The sequence below is a fragment of the Schistocerca gregaria genome, chromosome 11 (assembly GCF_023897955.1).
Source record: "Schistocerca gregaria isolate iqSchGreg1 chromosome 11, iqSchGreg1.2, whole genome shotgun sequence".
NCBI lineage: Eukaryota > Metazoa > Arthropoda > Insecta > Orthoptera > Acrididae > Schistocerca > Schistocerca gregaria.
In genome coordinates, this window is record NC_064930.1 from 91,720,769 (window position 1) to 91,744,819 (window position 24,051).

Here is a 24,051-nt window from a genome sequence, read left to right on the forward strand (position 1 = left end):
ACGACACTTTTGGTCATGGTAATGGTTGGCTTACAGTAGCTAGCTGTGTTGCACAAGAGCGATGTTTTCTGAAGCCATGCTGATTACGTGTCAATAGATCGTTCCCTTCGAGGAGATTCATAATGTTTGAATACAGTATATGCTCCAAAACCCTACTGCAAACCGACGTCAATGATATAGGTCTGTAGTTAAATGGATTACTCCTACTACCCTTCTTGAACACTGGTGCGACCTGCGCAATTTTCCAATCTGTAGGTACAGATCTATCGGTGAGCGAGCGGTTGTATATGAGTGCTAAGTAGGGAGCTATAGTATCAGTGTAATCTGAAAGGGATCTAATCGGTATACAATCTGGACCTGAAGACTTGCCCGTATCAAGCGATTTGAGTTGCTTCGCAACCCCTAAGGTATCTACTTCTAAGAAACTCATGCTAGCAGATGTTCGTGTTTCAAATTCTGGAATATTCCATTCGTCTTCCCTGGTGAAGGAATTTCGGAAAACTGCGTTCAATAACTCCGCTTTAGCGGCACAGTCGTCGATAACAGTACCATCGGCACTGCGCAGCGAAGGTATTGACTGCGTCTTGCCGCTTGTGTACTTTACATACGACCAGAATTTCTTCGGATTTTCTACCAAATTTCGAGACAATGTTTCGTTGTGGAACCTATTAAAGGCATCTCGCATCGAAGTACGTGACAAATTTCGCGCGTCTGTAAATTTTAGCCCATCTTCAGGATTTCGCGTTCTTCTGAACTTCGCATGCTTTTTCCGTTGCCTCTGCAACAGCGTTCGGACCTTTTTTGTGTACCACGGGGGATCCGTTCCATCTCTTACCAATTTATGAGGTATGAATATCTCAATTGCTGTTGCTACTATATCTTTGAATATATCTTTCAATAATCATGCATAAACCACGAGGTGTTCGCAGTGTCGTCTAAGGCAGTTTGTACCGCCACAAATTCACGAAGAATGTCCAGATAGCGTGATGCAGTAATCGTTTCGGATCTGAAAAATGGGCCAATGATTCCTTTGGAAGAAATGGCGGCCCAGACCAGTACTTTTTGAGGATGCAGGGACGATGGGACTCCAACATGGGGCTTTTCGGTTCCCCATATGCGTCGGTTCTGTTTATTGACGAAGCCGTCCAGGTAAAAATAAGCTTCGTCAGTAAACCAAATGCTGCCCACATGCATATCGCCGTCATCAAACCTGTGCACTATATCGTTAGCGAATGTCTCTCGTGTAGCACTAGTAGCGGCGCTGAGGGGTTGCCGTGTTTGAATTTTGTATGGATAGAGGTGTAAACTCTGGCGCATGAGACGATACGTGGACGTTGGCATCATTTGGACCACAGCTGCAACACGGCGAACGGAAACCCGAGGTCGCTGTTGGATCACCTGATGCACTAGCTGCGCATTGCCCTCTGTGGTTGCCGTATGCAGTCGCCCTAGCTTTCCAGCACGTTCATGCATCACGTTCCCAGTCCATTGAATTTTTCAAACAGATCCTTTATTGTATCGCTTTTCGGTCCTTTGGTTACATTAAACCTCCGTTGAAAACTTTGTCTTGTTGCAACAACACTGTGTTCTAGGCGGTGGAATTCCAACACCAGAAAAATCCTCTGTTCTAAGGAATAAACCATGTTGTCCACAGCACACTTGCACGTTGTGAACATCACACGCTTACAGCAGAAAGACGGCGTACAGGATGGCGCACATACAGACTGCGTTGTCTTCTATATCTTTCACATCACTTGCAGCGCCATGTGTTGTTAAAAATTGTAACTACTGTAATTTCGAAAGTTTGTCTGCCTGAAAATGTACCGTTGTCCCAAGCTTGTTGCAACAAACGGTGTATTTCTATCGCTGCTCGTTTAGTTTGTATTGGCGTTTCAAATATACCGGTCATTTTTGAAACACCCTGTATATCCTAGTCGGAGTGAAACATTAGTTTACACAGGTTAAAGTGTATTATACCATGTAGAAAGAAAATTTACTCATTTATTCATAAAGTTACAGGTTCTTCAGCAGTCTGAAAATCTTATGAAGATATTTTGAGGGAGTTCTTCATTTGACGCAGCAACTTTATTCCGGCATTATGTTCTACAGAACCAGAATTTGGCTAATATACATTTTAATGGCGGTAGTCAGAGCTACCGAGTTCAGTGACCCAGAGTCCAACACAACAGGTAACGTTTTATTGCAATTGACAGAAGTCTCGGTATAGCAGTGACCAATAATTTTATAGTAGCTGATTAGATACATGTTCTATTTCTCCACTGAGATTTTATAAATTTATTTTTCAGAATACGTTCCAAAGGCCACAATCGATCGTTTAAGAACTGTCGATCCACGTAAGTACCGGTACTACTTTTCCATTATTCGTAGATATGTCAAAAGAGGGACATATTAATTTCATGACGAACTCCGCTCTGTGTTTTCATTTACAAGCCCTTACGGAGCCGCAGCAGGAAATGGGGTTGTAGTTTACTACACTGAGTGGGGTTCCATTGGTCCTCTCTCGCTTCGTGGGTGAATAAATTGTTCATCACATGTTGTAATCTCACTCTCCCACATGTCTATATTAAATTTTCGTTTGTGTTCTCATTAGCTTCAAAACTTTCTCTTGTTGTTGACTCCAGTTTTTGCGTCTAGGGTACATTCTTGAGGCTTTGCTTTGTTGGTTCGTGATGACTAAGTAAAAGATGACGATTTCTTGAATTTTATTCTTTGTCGCATTTTTCAATATTACACTGTCTTTACAATTTCCATTTAATAATCCAAATTACGTTGTTAGTGCCGATCATAAAAGAAATACGTGTGCCTCCATCACACACATACCCAATACTGAAATTCCGAAGTATTCATAATATTCCGAAGAGTTTACGAAGCAAAAGCGTCTACATACTTTCTTGTCAAAGGAATAATCATCAGTAAGTTATAACATTATTTTATAAATCAATCCAGAAATAAATTTAATAATTAGCGTTAGATTGTACAATTAATAATATGAATTTTAGGTATGCCACATATTTCGTAATTTCAAATGTTTCTAAAAGAGAGGATAATTTTCACCGTACATGCAGAGTGTAACAAGTTAATATCATTTTATGCGTTTTTGCCTGACATCATATGAAATTCATTTAGTTAAACAGCTAAGATACTGTTCACCTAAACAGGTTACATGGTATCGACTATTTCTATAAAAAAAGGTTATGTTAGGAACGGGTGTCCCATTACGATAGACAAGTGGCATACGGGATCGCGATTTATTGAAGCAAAAAACCAACTAAGTGATCGAATCCAAAGAAACAAAAACTACCAAGCTAACGGAAAAGATACGCGAAGATACGGCCGACCTTGTAGCGACATATTATTTTCTCAGATTCACTGGGCGTTACCTTTGATAGCTTCCAGGATAATCAAACACTCTCTGAGTCAAAGGAGAGGAGACAATTTTAAACGGCAAGGCGATTGCGTTTATCAAACTATTTATCTATTAGAAAGCTTTGTAACGGATTCGCCATACACAGAAACATGTTGTTGTTGTGGTGGTCTTCAGTCCTGAGACTGGTTTGATGCAGCTCTCCATGCTACTCTATCCTGTGCAAGCTTCTTCTTCTCACAGTACGTACTGCAGCCTACATTCTTCTCAATCTGCTTAGTGTATTCATCTCTTGGTCTCCCTCTACGATTTTTACCCTCCACACTGCCCTCCAATACTAAATTGGTGATTCCTTCATGCCTCAGAACATGTCCTACCAACCTATCCCTTCTTCTAGTCAAGTTGTGCCACAAACTCCTCTTCTCCCCAATCCTGTTCAGTACCCCCTCATTAGTTATGTGATCTACCCATCTAATCTTTAGCATCCTTCTGTAGCACCACATTTCCAAAGCTTCTACTCTCTTCTTGTCCAAACTATTTATCGTCCATGTTTCACTTCCATGCATTTTAGCCTGACATCATATGAAATTCATTTCATTAAACAGTTGAGTTACTGTTCACCTATACAAGTTACTTGGCATCGACTATTTCTACACAAAAAGTTTATGTTAGTAACGGGTGTATTCCACTTTATTTCCTTACATACACCAAGGCAGGGATGGACCTCGTGAATTTAGCACTGGATCTGTGGACAGATAGCCTCTTCGTTCGTCTGGGATAAAGATCTACATTAGAGTAAACCTACAATTATCCACTCACATGGAGATCACAGAGACACGGAAATTAACAACGCCTGTTCTCAATCGCCAGTAAACGCCAGGGATTATTGATTTGTTGAGGGTATTTTTGTTCTGTCGTTGCCATTACAAAAATGCGCGCGTATAAGTGGGTAGCGAAAACCATAAGAAATGTATAGTGCTGTAGAACATCTAAAAATAAGACCAAAATTATCAATGTTTAACGCATAAAAACAACAATGTGTTAGCAGACGGCATTTCCCGATGTAAGCGAGAAATCAACCGAAAATCACCGTAAGTACAGATCAATGCTTTCTTAACGAACAGTTTTTCAATGTAAAGGCAAATCAAAATGTAAATTGCTTAATTACAGACCACAGATGATGCTTTACCTCAGTAAAGTAAAACGCGTCTGGTGAAAAAAAGAATCACCCATTCTTGTAGTTGCAACAACAGAACAAAAATATCCTCAAGAGTTATAATGCAACTATGGTCAGTATGGCCACAGAAATGAACAATTATTGATTTGGTGTGATGCCTATTGGAATTCGATAGACATGTGGGTCCGAGGTCCTTCCAGTAACGGCAATCAACGTCATATCAGGTGCATTGTGCTGCCACCTACTGCCAGGAACGCCATATCAGCGACCCCAGTAGTCTTTAGACATCGAGAGAGAGCAGAATGGGGCGCTCCGCGGAACTCACGGACTTCGAACGTGGTCAGGTGAGCGAGTGTCACTTGTGTCATACGTCTGTACACGAGATTTCCACACTCCTAAACGTCCCTAGGCCCACTGTTTCCGATATCATAGTGAAGCAGAAACGTGCAGGCACACGTACAGCACAAAAGCGTACAGGCCGACCTCGTCTGTTGACTGACAGAGACCGCCGACGGTTGAAGACGGTCGTAATGTGTAACAGGCAGGCATATAATCAGACCATCACACAGGAACTCCTACCTGCATCAGTATCTACTGCAAATACTACGTCAGTTGCTGTCAAGCTGATTGTGCTATAATTCTCGCAGTTGTCACCTATTGCATTCTTCTGAACAATGTCGACAATTTTCCGGAAGTCAGACGGTATGTGGCCAAATTCATACATTCTAGACACCATTGTGAATCTTCCTCGAGCGATTTTAGAAATTATCATGGAATGTTATCTATCCCCTCTGCATTATTTGATTTTAACTCCTCCAAAGCACTTGTAAATTGGGATTCTAATTCTGGATCCTCTATCTCTTCTAAATCGATCCCTGCTTCTTCTTCTATCACATCAGACAAATCTTTCCCCTCACAGAGGCCTTCGGTGGACCGTTTCCACCTATCAGCTCTCTCCTTTGCATTTAACAGTGCAATTCCCGTTGCATTCTGAATGTTACCATCCTTGCATTTAATTTCACCGAATGTTGTTTTGACTTTGCTTCCGACAACCATTTCTTTTACGATTTCTTCACATTTTTGATGCAAGCGTTTCATCTTACCTTCATGTTACCTTCATCTTACCTTTATTTCATTCCTCAGCGACTTGCATTTCTGTAGTCCTAAATATTTTTGTACTTCCTTCTTTCATCGATTAGCTAAAGTATTTCTTCTGTTAGTCAGGGTTGGTTTACAGTGAAGTTCTTTGTGACTATGTTGTTCTTTCCAGCTTCCGTGATTGCATTTTCTGGAGGTGGCCATTGCTGTTCAACTTTACTGCTCACTTAACTATTCCTTATTGCTGTACCTATAGCCTTAGAGAACTTCGAGAGTGTCTCTTCATTCCTTAGTACTTCTGTATCCCACTTCTTTCAGTATTGATTCTTCGCGACTAAGCTCTTACAGCTTCAGATTATTCTTCATCACTACTACATTCTGACATCTGCTCTTGGGTACTCCAGCATCCGTTGTCGGAGTCTGTGTCTGACCATGATGTAATATAACTAAAATCTGTCCGTATTACCCGACGTTTTCCACGTAAAGCTCCTTTTCTTGCGGTTTTTGAACAGACTATTGGTTATTGCTAGCTGATATTTATCACAGAACTCAATTAGTCTTTCTCCTCTCATATTCCTGGTCCCAAGCTCATATTTCTCTCGAACCTTTCCTTGTGTTCCTTCTACTACAACTCCATTCCAATTCCCCATGACTATTAGATATTCATCTCCGTTTACGCACTGTATTACTCTTTCAATATCCTCATGTTCTTCTTTATCTGCAGCTTACGACGTCGGCGTGTATACCTGAACCATCGTCGCAAGTGCTGGTCTGCTGTCGGTTCTTATATGAGGAACTCCATCACTGAAATGTCAAAGGTAACACACTCTTCTGCCCTACATTCCTATTCATAACGCATTCTACTCCCGTTATACCATCTCCTGAAGATGTTGATGTTATCCTGCGCTCACCTGATCAGACTTCCTTGTATTCTTTACATTTCAATTCACTGATCCCTACTACATCTAGATTGAGCCGTGGTATTTCCGTTTTCAGATTTTCTAGCCTCCCTTCCACGTCAAGCTTTTGACATTTCATGCCCCGTCTCGTAGATCATTATCATTTAGTTGGTTGTTTTGTCTTTACGCAGTGGTCACCTCCCGCTTTGCAGTCTCCTCCCGGAGATCCGAGTAGGGAACTATTCCGGAATATTTTGCCAATCGGGAGACCATCGTGACACTCTTTCAGTTACAGGCCACATGTCCTGTGGACACATGATGTGTGTCTTTAATGCTGTGGCTTCCATTTCTTCCTGCAGTTTCATGCCGTTGGTCATTGAAGGACTCTTCCGGCTTTAGGGGTAGTTTCCCAAGGCAAGGACCAGAGAGTGCCTTGATCCTCTGTCTGCTCCTCCGCCCTCTTTAACAAGGCCGTCAGCAGAATGAGGGTGGATTCTTATACCGGAAGTTTTTGGCCTCCAATCCTGGCGAGTTACACTTCACAAATTCCCCTGAGAGTATCATTCATTCTGTCTGTACAGTTACAATACCCACGCTAGCTTTTACTTAGTCAATAGATTAAAAGACATTCATTTATTAAACTATTTCCCATTCACATCTTCGTTCAGACGTATAGCTAAACACATTAGATGAGCACTACTTAATGAAAGATATAACACTCACAGAAGATAAGGTTTCATTTCCAAAATACGCTGTTTATACTACATTATATTTCATAGACTGTATGATGCTGACACCATTCGTCTACAGCCGTTTCTACCTGTAAATACAGATTTGCTCTATCGTAAGCGTACACCTGCCGTAGTAGAACCGTGACTCTCCCTCTGTATGAACCTGTGTCTGCTCTCGTCTGACTGCTGCGGCCGCCGCGCAAAGGTGCTACGCCTCAGTACGTTCTTCTTTTGTTCAAGCTCAGCACGTATTGTGTACTCATCCGCCTCTTCATTCTATTCGACCAGCCCTGCAATTCTCCCTCACTTTCACTGATATCAACGTCATCAGCGAACTTTGATAGAGTGAATTTTAATCCAGCCGATGGACCCTTTTTTCATTTCCGTGATTGCTTCTCCGATGTACAGATTAAACAGTAACGAAGACATACTTCATCCTAGCTGTAGACTCAAATGGCTCTGAGCACAATGGGACTTAACATCTATGGTCATCAGTCCCCTAGAACTTAGAACTACTTAAACCAAACTAACCTAAGGACATCACACAACACACAGCCATCACGAGGCAGAGAAAATCCCTCACCCCGCCGGGAATCGAACCCGGGAACCCGGGCGTGGGAAGCGAGAACGCTCCCGCCCTTTTCCCTTTGTCTTCTGTTCGAATAGCACCTGCTTCGTTCTTGTAAATATTGTATGATATAAATCTTTCACTACAGCTCAGACATAGTTTTACCAGTATTTGTAATACGTAGCAACACTTCATAATGTCGAAAGCTTTTTCTGGGTTGTAGAATCCTATGAGAGTGCCTTGATTTTTGATAGCTCTGGCTTCCAACTCCGATATTACACCTACCTCGTTGGTCCCTTCATGTTTCCTGGCCAAACTGATAGTCATCTTGCACAGCCTCAGTATCCTTTTCGATTTTTATATATGCTATCCTTGTCAGAAATTTGGATGCGTTTAATGTTAAAAGGATTACCCGACAGTTCGTGTATTTATCTGATCTTGCTGCCGTCAGAATTGTGGTGACTGTTCAATGGCGTGACTCCAGTGTTACAGACTGTGTACACACACACACACACACACACACACACACACACACACAAGGTTATAGTTACAGCGAAAAGGAATAGTTAAGTAAGCTGTTAAATTGAACAGCAATGGCCACCTCCAGAAAATGCAACCACAGAAGCTGGAAAGAGCAACATAATCACAAGGAACTTCACTGTAAACAAACCCTGGCTAACAGAAGAAATACTTTAGCTAATCGATGAAGGAAGGAAGTACAAAAATATTCAGGACTACAGAAATGCAAGTCGCTGAGGAATGAAATAAAGGTAAGATGAAGGTAACATGAAGGTAAGATGAAACGCTTGCATCAAAAATGTGAAGAAATCGTAAAAGAAATGATTGTCGGAGGCAAAGTCAAAACAACATTCGGTGAAATTAAAAGCAAGGATGGTAACATTAAGAGTGCAACGGGAATTGCACTGTTAAATGCAAAGGAGAGAGCTGATAGGTGGAAACGGTCCACCGAAGGCCTCTGTGAAAGGAGAGATTAGTCTGATGTGATAGAAGAAGAAGCAGGGATCGATTTAGAAGAGATAGAGGATCCAGAATTAGAATCCCAATTTAAAAGTGCTTTATAAGAGTTAAAATCAAATAATGCAGAGGGGATAGATAACATTCCATGAGAATTTCTAAAATCGCTCGAGGAAGATTCACGATGGTGTATAGAATGTATGAATTTGGCCACATACCGTCTGACTTCCGGAAAATTGTCGACATTATTCAGAAGAATGCAATAGCTGAAATCTGCGAGAATTATAGTATGGTGCCCCGGGTTTGATTCCCGGCCGGGTTGGGGATTTTCTCTGCCTGGGGTCTGCATGTTTGTGTTGTCCTCATCATTTCCTTATCATCACTACCATTCGTGACAGTGGCTACATTGCACTGTGTAAAAATTGGGACTTTGTACGGGTGCTGATAGTTGTGCAGTTGAGTGCCCCACAAACCCAACATCATCAACACACACACACTGTATGAGAGATGTGCTATGCATTCATACGTCTCCAGGAGAACAGGACGCCAGATGTGGCTCAGGTGAAGCATCCCCTCGTCGACTGGTGTGCCATATGGCGATCGGTATGCACTCCTCATCTAGCCACTGATGTAAGATCTTCCTGGAACCCTACACACAAGTATGCCAATGAGGCCTTCAAACGATTCAACTTGCAGACATCCTTTTGTTTGTGGCCTGTTATATTTCTTTTCTGATGTGGACGAACACCACCTGGTGTCCATATCAGAGATAGGTTTCTGGTTCTTGGTGCGAGAGGTGTTGTCCCTACTTGCCTGTATGACTCCTAATCATCTGTCCCTAAAACCCCTCCGCTCTCAGGAGTTCCGTGACGTGGCTTTGTGGACCCTCACTTTACTACTTTTTTTCTGATGGCACGAAAAAGGTCCTCGATTTTTGGAATTTCCATGTACAGTTGTCTGCAATCCCCAATACAGACGACTTTTTTCTAATTATTGTTTGTAGTGCTTTTCCTAACGCATCTCGGAGTTGGCGTGTTAGTGCAATGAGAAGTTCATCCATACGCTCTGCACTCTTTAGTACCTGTTATTCTCTGATCATTGTTATGCTTTCCTCCGAGCTAGTACACATGGATCATCCCAACGAGTGTGACGAATTGATGCTCTCTCCCCCTCGCGTTCTTGTTTTCCTGCTACACTTGGTCCTGCTTGACGGGTCTCGTACCCCTGTTCCTCGTTCTATGAACCTCTTTGATCGCTGGGAACAGGACATGGCGCCCATTCCATGTGTTACAACCCCTGACCAGTTTTCCCCCACCACTCCCTTCAGGCGCTACATAGGTGCCACTGGGGGAAGAGGTAGGGTTGCATCTTTGACTGGTAGTTAAAATGTCCTGGAACCTGGGTTCGAGCGTCGCCACTGCTTAAATTATGAATGAACTCATCACAACTGACGGCTGAAGACTTCTGGTATGAGAAGTCGCCCTGCCTGCCACGAGCATTGTCAAAGTAGCTGGAGGGACGCGCAAAAGTGGTTGAGAGCGCCCTCTGCCCCTGAGGTGGGAAACTGCTCCCAAAAGGCGGAGGAATCAGGAATTATCAACGGTATGAGGATGCAAAAGACAGAGGAAACCACCACATTAAAGACAAAATTTGTATTCACATGACGTGTGGACTGTAACTGTAAAAGTGTCATGATGATCTCTACTCTGGCAAAAGATTCGAGACTAGTCCCTCTATTCGAATCTTGATGAGGGGACTGCCAATGGGGAGGTGGCCATGAGTAAAAGGTCGAATTACCCACTAAAGGTTAACATTCCACGATTCGAGGCGTGGAGTGTCAGATGTCTGAACCTTGCAGGGGACCTAGAATATCTGAAAAAGAGAATTCAGAGTCTCAGTTTAGATATTGTGAGGGTCAGTGAAGTTAAATAGAAAGACAACAGGGATTTCTGGTGTTATGAGTGTACCATAATATCAACAGTAATATCAACAGCAGCAGTAAAAGCAATAACGGGAGTAGGATTCGTTATGGATAGGATGGTACATCAGCGAGCGAGTCATTGTGAATAGCTGAGTGATGCAGTTGTTGTCATTAGAATCAATAACAAACCAGCACCAATATTTCAGGTACACATCCCGACGTCGCAAACAGAAGAAGAAAAGACGGAGGAAGCATATGATAATAACAATTAAATTTATAAAGGGAGATAAAGTGTAATAGTTAATGGGGGATTGGAGTGCTGTTTTAGGGGACTAGTAGAAGAAGTGGTTACGGGAGAATATGGGCTTGATAATAAAAATGTGAGAGAAGAAGGACTAACTGAGTTTGGCAATAAATTTCAGCTAGTAACTGTGAACACTCTTTTCAAGAATCACAAGAGGAAGAGATGTACTTGGAGAAGGTTAGGAAACACAGGAAGATGCCAGTTAGATTACATCATGGTCAGGCAGACATGTCCGAAATCGGATATCGGCTTCTAAAGCATAGCCAGGTCGCAATTTAGCTATCATGAAGAGTAGGATGAAGTTTATAATACTACTCAGGAAGAATAAATGCGCAAAGAAGTGTGATACGAAAGTACTAAGGAATGGAGACATACGCTTAACATTCTCTGAAGCTATTGATACTGTGACCATAGCTCAGCCATCAGTTCAGTTGAAGAGGAATGGACATCCCTTAGAAGGGCAATCACAGAAGCTGGAAAGAAAAATTTAACGAGGAAGGGAACTGTGAGGAAAGTATGGGTAACAGAAGAAATAATTCAGTTTATCGATCAAAGAAGGAATAACAAAAATGATAAGAGAAATTTAGAAATACAGAAATACGAATCACTTAGGAAAGAAATAAATAGGAATTGCTAGCAAGCTAAGGCGAAATGGCTCCACAAAAAATGTGAAGAAATCGAGAAAGAAATGATTACCGGAAAGATTGACTCATATTATAGAAAAATCAACACAAATTTCGATTAAATTAAAAACATTAAGAGTGCAATAGGAACTGCACTGTTAAGTGCAGAGGAGAAAGCGAATAGGTGGAAAGGGTAGACTGAAGGCCTCTATGAGGGGGAAGAGTTTTCTTATGACCTGACGGAAGAATAAACCTGAGGCGATAGGGAAGAGGTGGGGTATCAATCGGATTTTCACAGAGCTCTGGGGGACTTAAGGTCAAATAAGGCGGACGGTCAGTTTGCATGTAGGAAAGTTACAGACACCAGAGGGGCAGTTCTTACACTGCAGTTGATAACGGAAGCAAGAGTGAAGGAAAATCATAACATGTCGGTAGGATTTGTCGACCTGCAAAAGTATTCGATAGAGTACAATGGTGTAAGATGTTCGAAATTCTAAAAAAATCGCAGGGATACGTTGTAGGGGAAGACGGGTAATATTCAATATGTACATAAACCAAGAGTGAGGAATAAGAATATAATACCAAGAACGAAGCGATCTTATTAAACAGGGTGTAAACCCAGGGACTTACACTTTCGTCCCTACTGTTCAATATGAAGTGGTTCAAATGGCTCTGAGCACTATGGGACTTAACATCTATGGTCATCAGTACGCTAGAACTTAGAACTACTTAAACGTAACTAACCTAAGGACATCACACAACACCCAGTCATCACCAGGCAGGGAAAATCCCCGACCCCGCCGGGAGTACTGTTCAATATTTTCGTAGAAGAAACAATGAGGGAACAAGATTTGATGAACGGGATTAAAATTCATGGTGAAAGGGTATCACTGATAATATTCGCTGATGACATTTCTATACTCCATGAAAGTGAAGAGGCATTACAGGAGTGGTTGAATGGAATGAATAGTCTAGCGAGTACAAAATTAAGAAGAAAATATGGGTTGATAGAAATCGAAGAAAGATGAAAGTAATGAGAAATAGCAGAAATGAGAATACCGAGAAACCTAGCAGCAGAATTTGGGATCACGAAGTTACGGAATTATGCTACTGGGCGACAACATAACGTATGATGGACTAAGCAATGAGGATAAACGGGACATTTCTGGCTAAGAGAAGTCTACTAGTGTGAAAGAGAGGCCTTAATTTGAGGAGAATTTCTAAGGACGTGTGTTAGGAGCATAGCATGTTATGATAGCGGAAGGTGGACTGTGAGGAAGGCGGAATAGAAGAGAATCAAAGCATTTGAGGTGTGGTGCTGCAGAAGAATGTCGAATATTAGCAGGACTGATGAGGTAAGGAATAAGGAGGCTCGCTGTAGAATCGGCCCGGAAAGGAATACGTGGAAAACAATGATGAGAAGAAGTGACAGGAGGATGGGAAACGTTTCAAGACATCAGGGAATATCTTTCATGTCACTAGAGGAAGCTGTATATCGTAGAAATTGTAGAGGAAGGCAGAGGTTGGAATACATCCAACAGATAGTGGAGCTTGTAGGTTGCAGTTACTAATCTGCGATAAGAAGGTTGGCAACAGAGAGGAATTCGTGGTCTGTCACATTTAATCAGACAGAAGACTGGTGACGAAAAAAAAGTGTTTCGTTTGCTTAAGGCTTAGGTACTGTGGCTTGCTAGTAAACAAGTGTAAACGAAGCTATCCGAAATTGAACATCTCATTTGTCTATGAATTTCAGGTACATTTCAAATCCATTTAAGCCACTTATGTTGTCTGCAAGCACCAGTCAAGAGAAATATCATTAAGTTCAACAAATAATTTCTCTCAAAGTTAAGAGTGCAGAAAGGTTTTATTCTTATCATGGCATTAGAATACTATTAGAAAAGGCTTCGGACAATTTTACCAGTCTAAAATTAAATGTATAAATTAAAGTATTTGGTGAATAGATGTTGAGAAATTTCTGGAGAGGTTTCGGCAGCTAGGCCAGCAGGCCGTACGTTGATGATTTACTTAATATTCGGCACCTGCCCAGCGACGATGGACTAGTGCGTGCAACGTCTAATGTCGTAGCACACCATGTTCTTCATGCTCCGTGCCCTGCAGAACTGGGCACCTACGAGCCTCTCGCTACACGGTGACCTCAGTCCTGCTGCTCCTGAGGGAAGCAGTCTGTCCAAGATGCAAAGCGATGTTGCGCACTGGCGGCGGTAGAGGTTAATGAAACGAGAATGACAGAACGTAGAGCGGTTCGAGGCGCTTCAGTCCGGAAACGCGCTACTACTACGGTCGCAGGTTCGAATCCTGCCTCGGGCGTGGATGTGTGTGATGTCCTTACGTTAGTTAGGTTTAAGTAGTTCTAAGTTCTAGGGGACTAATGACCACAGCAGTTGAGTCCCATAGTACTCAGAGCCACTATTGGTCGCCGTAAAGTGGAAAGTTCTTCTAATACTCCGGTCGCCACACAGAATAGCATACAGAGGGACAAAATACAGGGTGTTTCCGTAAGAGTGTGCAAAAATGTAACAGGACATAGAGATTGCTTCACTGTACAGTTTAGGGAGCATGGAGTTGGATAAACCAGCTAAAGTAGATATGGAAGAAAACTTGTCTGTCGCTTTTTCTAGTTTTCAGCATTATTCACAGCTAACATGAGTACAGATTTACATACACGGTGTTGTTTATTTACATGTACGTTTATTATTTCCTCCAAGAAAACGAGGACGATCCCGATCGCTAGGAAGTCATGATGCAGGTTTTATTTACTTTACTTATCCGTAAGGTGGCTCTGTCGTATCGTACTTACACTGTCCCCTTGGCTGTCCCTGAGGGGATGTGCGTACAACATGATGGTGCACTGCCTCACTCCAGTGTTGACGTCCGCAGCCCTCTCAAGCGGTCACAGGACATGAAACTGAGGTCCTGTTTCGTGGCCTGTGACGTCACCTGACCTGAATCCCCCTGATTATTTCCAATTGGGATACCTAAAGTCACCTGCATATGAGGCCTCAGCGGATATGGAGATGGATTATTGCCAGAATTGTAGCTGCCTGTGATGTGATTCGAGACACACCGATGATATTTGTGAGCGTGCAACAGACTCTTGTTCTTCGATGTCATGCTTGCACTGAGGTTGATGGTCATCAGTTTCAGTCTGTTCAGTAAGATACAGTACAGATGTTATTTGCTGTTAACTGTAACTAATGTGAATAAAAAAGAGGACAGTAACGAGATGTCATTCCTGTTACCTCATGAAGCTGGCTTCTCCACTCCCCGGTTCGCAACCTGAAATTGCTCAGTGGAGCATCCTGTTCGTCCTGTAAAATTTTTGCACGCTCTTACAGAAAATGTCGATATCTAAGGACAATTTGTATAATGTCATTTGTGGTGTCATTCAGTCATTGCACGAGAAGTGAATTATGAAAGACGTAAATAAATGCTAACATTGTTGTATGTGCCACAGTTCTGTTAACACAGATGTATGCTGGATTTTACAATAAAGACATAGTCTATGTTTCCAAGCTACTGTGATTTATCAGCATAAAAGACTGCGATACTAACGATTGCATTTTCCTCAAATTTTCCTGGTGTATATCGCACAATATAGCACCCATTGCTAGTTTTAGCTTGGCTACACTCAGCAGTTGCTCATTATTCCAATTCCCACTTTTGCGGCTGTGTCTGAACTATCGAAAAATACAAAGACGTCTTCCAAGGAATTTCAGAAAAACGAAGTGAACAATGCAGCGATGATAGTGTCTAGGATTACGCTTCACTCCTTTCCTCTCTTAATTCACCTGCAACTGAATTCATTATAATAACATGTAATCCTACTTTTCATCAAATGCCTCTGATGAATCGTATATGCCATTGGAGTTAACTCGTTCAGTGTCAGTTAAGGCCTGCAGACGTTCTATTGGAGCACCGAAAGTAGTAGCAATTTAATAAATAACATCGTAAGCACTGCTGTAGGTCTTGCATTGTATTATATAAGGGAATAACCGAAGTCTCTAAAACCTCTGATCAGACGGACTACATACAAAAACTAGGTTGTTCTAGGTCGTTACCAAAACATGATATGTGTTCCATATGACTCACTCAGCAAATAATTCACCAAACACGTCTGATGGGAAATGCACAAAATGAAACCCAACACACTTAACTGCCAGACTATCAGAAGCAATGTCTGGTGTCCCCTCTGACATCGATGATCTGCTAAATATGGCGGAAAAGCCATCACTATAAAACTAGGAAACAATGATGCTGAATTACATAAGTACGGAGATCTATTGTGTTCGCTGTTCCTCACAAAAACGTACAAAATGCACATCAATGTCGAATAATGCTATTCGGTGAAGTGGCTCAAGTGCATGTGCAGAACTGTCGAGGGAGGTGGCGATATAGCAGTATTTGGGATGGGAAATGCAACAGCATCCGCGAAATTGGCCAATATCAGCTGGGACTTGCGTTAGTAACAATGAGACAGAATGACGTATTTTATTATTTGAAATCCATGAACATCAAACAGTTGTTCATTTGGGAGCGGACCCTGAAAACGAAGGTCACATGTACTTTACAAACATAAAATACACGTTAAGTGCCTTTTTCTCATTGTGCAGGGACGGTATGTTTCGTAAGACGCTAATTTTCTCTGAATTCCCAACATAATGCACTTGGAGCACATGAGCAAATAAGTTACAACGTCACAGATTAGGTAACGCAGTCACAGAACACCTCAGTTTTCACTGAATCGACGCGTTAGGTCGTCTCTAAGAACGTTGTTAATTGCGATTGTTGTTAAACGGGGGCAACGGCCTTGCCACAGTGGATACATCGGTTCCTGTCACATCACCAGAGGTGAGAACTGTCGGGAGTGGTCGACACTTGGGTGGGTGACCATCTACGCTGCCATGCGCTGTTTCCATTTTTCGGAGTGCACTCAGCCTTGTGATTCCAATTCAGGAGCTACTTGATTGACCAAATAGTAACTGCTCCAGTCGAAGAAACCCATCATAATGACCGGAAGAGCAGTGTGCTGACCGCGTGCCCCTCCTCTCCACATCCTCAGCTGAGGATGACACGGCGGTCGGGTGGTCCCGATGACAAGACGAAATGCTGCTTTGAATATTGTTAAACAATTTGGATCGATATCTTAGCAAGAGGTGGGGACATGAGAACAGTGAACAATGCAGTATGTGTCACTTATTGTGAAGCTTGCCAAAAGTTAAATCGTGTTGAAGGCGATGCATTAGGCACTGGCGACTGGACACTGGGGTCTGGAGAATGGGTGCTGAGGACTTAGGTCTGGGTTTTGGACTGGGATTGGGTTTCGGCACCGGTGATTGATTACTGGGGGCTGGGCGCAGGAGGCTGGGGGACTGATACCCCCCTCCCCCCCCCCCCCCTACTGTGGCAGCAGCAGCAGCAGAAGTCAGCGACTAACTCCTCTGAAGCATGAGCAAGCACTCTACATTGGCGCCACTTTGCAGCAAAGTGGCTTCCATTCTTGCTTGTAAAGAATCACAATGTTTGTTGCCTGTACATACATTGGACTATGGTCAGGTGCTTGATTACTAACCGTAAATTCATTCATCCTGGTTTCTTGTGCACTTTCTTGACAGTTGTGACTTTACAAGTGTCTGATATTGTAGTTTGTGTTTCATAACTAAGCATGTATTCGCAGAGTGTGCGATCATCCATTAAAGATGTAAATCTGTGATCTGTTGGGCAGCGTGATGGCCTTGTCGTATGTGTGAAAGGTAATTTGCTGTTACATATTTTAGTGCATTACTGGTTCTGTTCTCTTCCTCATTGTGATAGTGTATGGAGGCATTTACTGTTTGTTCAAAGAGTGCTGTTGGAACCTACCGCTAAATTGACTTACATGTGGCAATCTCACGTTTTATCCAGTGCCCTGCGTTTTATGCAACTGATGTTATTTAATTTATTTGGTTGGTTCCTTAAGTGCTTGTTAAACTTGTCATACGTACTGGCTTTGAGTACTTTACTGTTAATTTTCACGTATATCATGCAGGGCATGTATTCGTTTACTACAGAATTATTGTGAGGGGCCTCACTGCGTACCTTAGATTCATGTCGAATAGAATCAGTTATATGTTCTTTTATTGTGATCCGTTGTTTAGAAAAGCTGAGTAGCTGGGATATTTAGATCTGTATTAGCTTGCCGATTGTTATTTTTGAAATAGTTCTGTGTATTATCTGTCAGTCTTTTATTTGATTGTGCTAAATGTACCTCCCCAGTCTGCCTGTACTTTCAATAGCGACTGTCTATGTTAGCTCTCCTGCAGACACGTATTCCCCCTTTATTTATTTATTTATTTATTTTTACAAACGCCAAACTTCAGTGGTATTCGAACAAGTTACAGAGCGTACAGTGTAACTGAGTATGCGCACGGTGACCAAAAAGACCTATAAACGTAGTTAACTACAGCGCTTGGCCTCTGATCCGCAAAGTTTTGTTCTGTAATTACTTATTTGCACCTTTTGTTTCTATCAAATTTGAGGCCAAGTCCTAAAGGCACCACTGCCAAATGTAAACCTTATTTAAATGGCCGACTGCCCTTAAATCAGTGAATGTCCTTCCTTTAAAATACTGTTACAATTCCCTCTAACGCTTAAAACCCGATTTCAGATGTAACTTTAGTTTTAGAACCAATCTTTAACACTTCTCGTTACTGTCACTGGTGTAGTAGGCCTATAAGTAAAGAAACGCAACTTAGGAGCTCTCCATTCGAACAGCCCTCAGAAGGTCAACTCGTACCGACAAATACAGTATCAATCTCGACTGTTTGGCGCCACTAGGAGCAGATACACTACGTCATCAAAACCATCCGAACACACCCAAAGACATACGTTTTTCATATTAGCTGCATTGTGCTGCCACCTACTGCCAGGTAGGTCAGCGACCTCAGAAGTCATTAGACATCGTGAGAGAGCAGAATGGGGCGTACCGAAGGGTCTCACAGACTTCGAACGTGGTCAGGTGATTGGGTGTCACTTGTATCACACGTCTGTATGCCAGATTTCTACACTTCTAAATATCTCTAGTTCCACTGTTTCCGATGTGTTAGTGAAATGGAAACGTGACGGGACACGTGCAGTACTGACTTCGTCTGTTGACTGACAGAGACCGCCGACAGTTGATGAGTGTCCTAATGAGTAATAGGCAGACCATCACTTAATATATCCAAACTGCATCAGGATCCACTGCAATTACTATTACGGTTACATGGGAAGTGAGAAAACGTATTTCATGGTCGATCGACTGCTCATAAACCACACATCACGTCGGTAAGTGGCAAACTACGCCTCGCTTGGTGGAAGGAGTGTAAACATTGGACGTTTGGACAATGGAAAAACGTTGCGCGGAGTGACAAGTCACGGTACACGATGTGGCGATCCGATGTGGGTATGGCAGCGTGTGTAGTGTGAACAGTACAATTCGGTAGCGGTGGGGCCGTGTTTTTCATGGGTGTTGCTTGAATCCCTTGTTGTTTTGCGTGTCACTATCACAGCGCATGCCTATATTCATGTTTAAGCCACTTCTTGCTTCCCACTGTTGAAGAGCAATTCGGGGACGGCGACTGTATCTTTCAACACGACCGAGCACCTGTTCACAGAGCACGGCCTGTGGAGGAGTGGTTACACGACAATAGCATCCATGTAATGGACTGACCTGCACAGAGTCCTGATCGGAACCCTATATAACACCTTTGGGATGTTTTGGAACTCCAACTTCGTGCCAAGCATCACCGACCGACATCGATACCTCTCCTCAGTGGAGCGCACCGTGAAGAATGGGCGGCCATTCCCCAAAAATTCTTTCAGTACCTGATTGAACGTATGCCTGTGAGAGTGGAAACTGTGATCAAGGCTAAGTGTGGGCCAACATCATATTGAATTCCAGCATTACCGATTGAGGGCATCACGAGCTTGTAAGTAATTTTCAGCCAGGTGTCTGGATACTTTTGATCACATAGTGTCTGTACGGTCACATGGTCAACACACCACTCTCCCAATCGTTGACAGTTTTCCAGACAGGAGCAGTTACCTCAAAATAAAGCAGCTCCTCAATAGGCCTTACAAGAAGTCAGAGCATTCCACTTGCCAACAGCACTCGGCAGACAAAGATAGTCACACACTAAACTGCGAGACAAGCACGGCGGTGCATACCTTTGGCGATCTCACAGGAACCGGAGCTACCACTGTGACAAGACCAGTGGTCCATTTAAGAGAGAGAGTCTGTGTATTAAGTTCTTCGTTATTAGCTTGGCGATTGTGCTTCTATTTTTTTTTTTTTTACATTTAAGGGAAATTTCCGGCTAATTTGGGATCAATTGCGCCAACTGTAAATGATTTTCTTCGGCTCCAGTCATTACTTGAACTCGCACACTGTGACTTGTTTGAATATTACTGAAGCTCAGTGTTTGTAAAAATTTGCACTCTCCTGAACATGTGGAGTGTTTCCATGCAGTTAGATGATTTATTGGGTCATATGAATTTTGACAAAACTGTCAGATGTGAATCACTGATTGCAAGTTTCCACGCTTTTAATCTGCAGCTATTCCTGGAATTTGTATATGTAACTGTAATGTCCCTTTGTTTAATTGGACCTTAAGAAGAAGAATATTTTCATTTCATTTTCAGCGTTATCATTTTAAAAACACCTGCTATAAACAATTTTTTCTGTCCTTCTGGTAAAATATGCATTTACATTGGACCTTAAGCCAATTTTGTAGTTGCTAAGTTTGTAATTTAGATCTTTATCTGTCCATGAATTAAGCAAGAAGTTAATTAACGATTTAACTGTAATTTGACTGGTGATTTCTTGTTTCACTTTAACTGTTCAGAGTTTGTTTGTTTTGCAGAGCATTTATTATTTGTCCGTAAACTGTTGATTTGCTTGTTTTTTTTTTTTCAAAAAATACAAATGGCTCTAAGCACTATGGAACTTAACATCTGAGATCATCATTTACTTGAACTTAGAACTACTTAAACCTGACCACCCTAAGGACATCACACACATTCAAGGATTCGAACCTGACTGTAGCAACAGCGCGGTTCCGGACTGACGAGCCTAGAACCGCTTGGCCACAGCAGCCGGCCTTGTTTTCCATCTGATTTCTTGTTCACTATTTATGTTGCAAGTTATTTCAACAAAATATTTCAAATCCAGTATTGTGGATCAGTGCAAGAATTATGGTTGTTTTTAATATACAATTGTTAAAATATGCTTCTTTTGGTAGTCATAGTAACTGTCCACTCCCAAATTTCTTCGTGCTGGCTCAAAAAAATTACAGTGGTAATTAAATCATCAGAAATTGCAGCATCCGTTTCGGATATTGGTGAGATAGCCCATTTAGTAGCGAAATATCCATTTTATATGGAAATGCATGAGTCATCACCACGCAGTACTAACAAATATTCTGTTATAGGTAAAGTACCAAAATCATGTCTACGCACTATATTAGGCAAATGTAATGCTGCCTACAAAAGCCACTGCAAGCACTTCATCCTATAGTAAAGGATTTGAGTGGAAATAAAGAGCTCTTGAGTACCCACTATTTTGTGGTGGGTTTAGACAAATTCTGATTTTTACAAAGTGTTCATCGGCAGCTGATAAACCTCATTATCACAAATCATCAGAGTTACCGCATACCGGCTGAAACAGACTTTGAAGACCAATATGTGTGTACAAGTACAGCTTGATGCATGTACTGAACGTTTTGTAAACAAGTTGTTCGGTATTTGTCAACAACCTTCTGTAAAACCACAGCAGCCAACAGACGAACTAATTCACAAAGTTGTCCTAAATAATGCATAGATTTGCAAAAGTCATCTGTGGCTTAGAGACCATGCAATATTAGCAAACAAACATAACGGATCACTGCCCTCAATTTCCGGATTCATAACGAGATGCCGGACGAAGTGACAACGCTTCAGTCCATTGATACTGTAGAGAATCAACACAAAGTTGTCAAATATTCTGCTGAATTCTTGTTTTCACTTTATTTGCCGGGCATGCCATTGCATGTTTAACATAGGGGTTCTCACCTAGGAATTTGGTCAAATGCTGTACACATATCCGACAGAAATTCAGAAACTTCACGGAAGGTTGGAGTCCTCATATGTAGAAGAACACATTTAGGCAATTAGCTCGTCTATGCTGACCACTGAGACCAGTGTTTATGGGTGCAGAAATTGAAAGAAATAGAAGAACCTTGAATACATCCTTCAGTTTTTGCCTATAGAGGAACCCTGTTTGCGGTCTCCTGGTACACATAATGAGAGCAAAAGTATCCGGACACCTGGCTGATAATGTCTTACAAGTTTGTGGCGCCTTTCATAGCTAATGCTGGAATTCAATATTGTGTTGGCCCACCCTTAGCCTTGATGACATCTCCCACTGCTGCAGGCCTACTTTCAATCATGTGCTGGAAGGTTTCTTGGGGAATGGCAGGCCATTCTCCACTGAGTGCTGTGCTGAGGACAGGAATCGATGTCGGGCGGTGAAGCCTGGCACGAAGTCGGCGTTCCAAAAGATCCCAAAGGTGTTTCATAGGATTCAGGTCAGGTCTCTGTGCAGATAGTCCATTACAGGGATGATATTGTCGTGTAACCACTCCGCCACAAGCTGTGAATTATGATTGAAAGATGCATTCGCCATTTCCGAATTTCTCTTCTACAGTGAGAAGCAAGAAGATGCTAAAAACATCCATGTGAGCCTGCGCTTTGATAGTGCCACGAAAAAAAAAACAAGGTATGATAGCCCACTCCATGAAATACAGGACTACGCCATAACACCATCGCCTCCAAATTTTACTGTTGGCACAACACACGCTGGCAGATGACGTTCACCAGGGATTCGACATACCCACACCGTGCCATCGGATCGCCACATTACCTACCCTGATTCGTCACTCTACACAATGTTTCCCCACTGTTCAATCGTCTAATGTTTACGCTCCGTACACCAATCAAGGCGTCGTTCGGCATTTACATCCTTATTGCAGTTTGGGATTCCTGTGTGATGGTCTGGATAGATGTCTGCCTGTTACACATTACGATCCTCTTGAATTTGTGCTGTCCACTGTCATATCGAAAACAGTGAAACTAGGGAAGTTTAGAGTGTGGAAATCTAGAATACAGACGTATGACGCAAGTGACACGCAATCACCTGACAATATTTGAAGTCCACGAGTTCCGCGAAGCGCACAGTACTGCTCTCTCACGATTTCTAATGACTACTGAGGCCATTGGTACGGAGTAACTGGCAGTAGATGACAGCATAATGCACATAATATGATAAACGTATGTTTCTGGGGGTGTCCGTATACTTTTGATCACATAGCGTACTGAAAGTAAGAGGTAAATAATTCTTCTTCCATACCTCTGTAGGGACCAAATTGTTGTGGCTTGGTGTTATGGTGCAGTACTGCTCGCTGTTGGTCGGGAGCAGCGTTTAAGCTTTCTCGTAAGCGTGATGGACGGACATTAATCGACCCAAGCGATCATGGGTGTGTGTGGAGGCCCCTGGGGGAAGCCATTGCGAACGAGCGTTGACCATCAGCCAGCAGCTTAAATGTCCAAGTGCCACCGTTCTTAGCCCAGTAGCGAGAGGCAGACGAGAAAGCGTCGTCTGCCCAAGCTCCCCTGTTTGTGTTGTCGCACCTGGCGCAAGGCTCGGTTCTTCAAACAGATCTGTCTGGTGCCGTGCTGAGTGTCTCCAGCCGACCACCAGTATTGAGAAGAGCGAACATGTAGCCGCACAAATGAGTGTGCTGCCACATTCTTTCCCTGTCGCCCATGTTGTTAGATGTCTGGGCAGCACCGTTATGAGACACCTGAGCTGGCTAACTCCTGAAGGCCCTGCAGGCAGTCACGTGTTTCTCCTCACTCGTTCCTCGTGTCGGGAATAGAAGGCGCAACATTCTCCACTAAGTCGCAGCAGCTTGCACTGGCACATTTGCCTCTGCACTAGTCCACCCCGCCGGAAAATTGCTCCCTCCATCGTGAAGAATTAGTGAGTGGATTCATCTTTCTACCTCCAGTCTCTCTGTGACTGGTCAATACTGCAGCCACTGATTGTGTGTAATTGAAGCACAAATAACACGACATAGCTACAAAATGGGCATACAAGGGTCATTCAATAATTAAAGACACAAATTGGTAACTGGAGGAAAAAGCGTTTGTTTTTACAAAACAAACGTTTCAGCATAACCAGCTTGAACATTTATGCACGTGTTCCAACGGCCTACAAGCTTTCTTATTCCGGCTGCAAAGAACTCTTTATCTTGTGTCTTCTTCAGTGCACCAAACAAATGGAAATCACTAGGTG

General features: G+C 42.5%; 1 protein-coding gene across 6 annotated transcripts in view; it reads left to right on the forward strand.

Annotated features, from left to right (window-relative positions):
• The window catches only part of LOC126294950 (ankyrin repeat domain-containing protein 39-like), a 172,189-nt gene that overhangs the window by 94,309 nt on the left and 53,829 nt on the right, over positions 1–24,051 (forward strand). For 3 of the 6 annotated variants that reach the window (XM_049987168.1, XM_049987169.1, XM_049987170.1), the window contains 2 exons: positions 2,020–2,189; positions 2,307–2,354. In XM_049987168.1, coding sequence (XP_049843125.1) covers positions 2,099–2,189; positions 2,307–2,354 — 139 coding nt within the window. In that variant the 5' untranslated portion in view covers positions 2,020–2,098. Of the gene's footprint in view, positions 1–2,013; positions 2,190–2,306; positions 2,355–24,051 lie in introns of all 6 variants that reach the window. The other 3 variants (XM_049987166.1, XM_049987167.1, XM_049987171.1) reach the window with 1 other exon arrangement.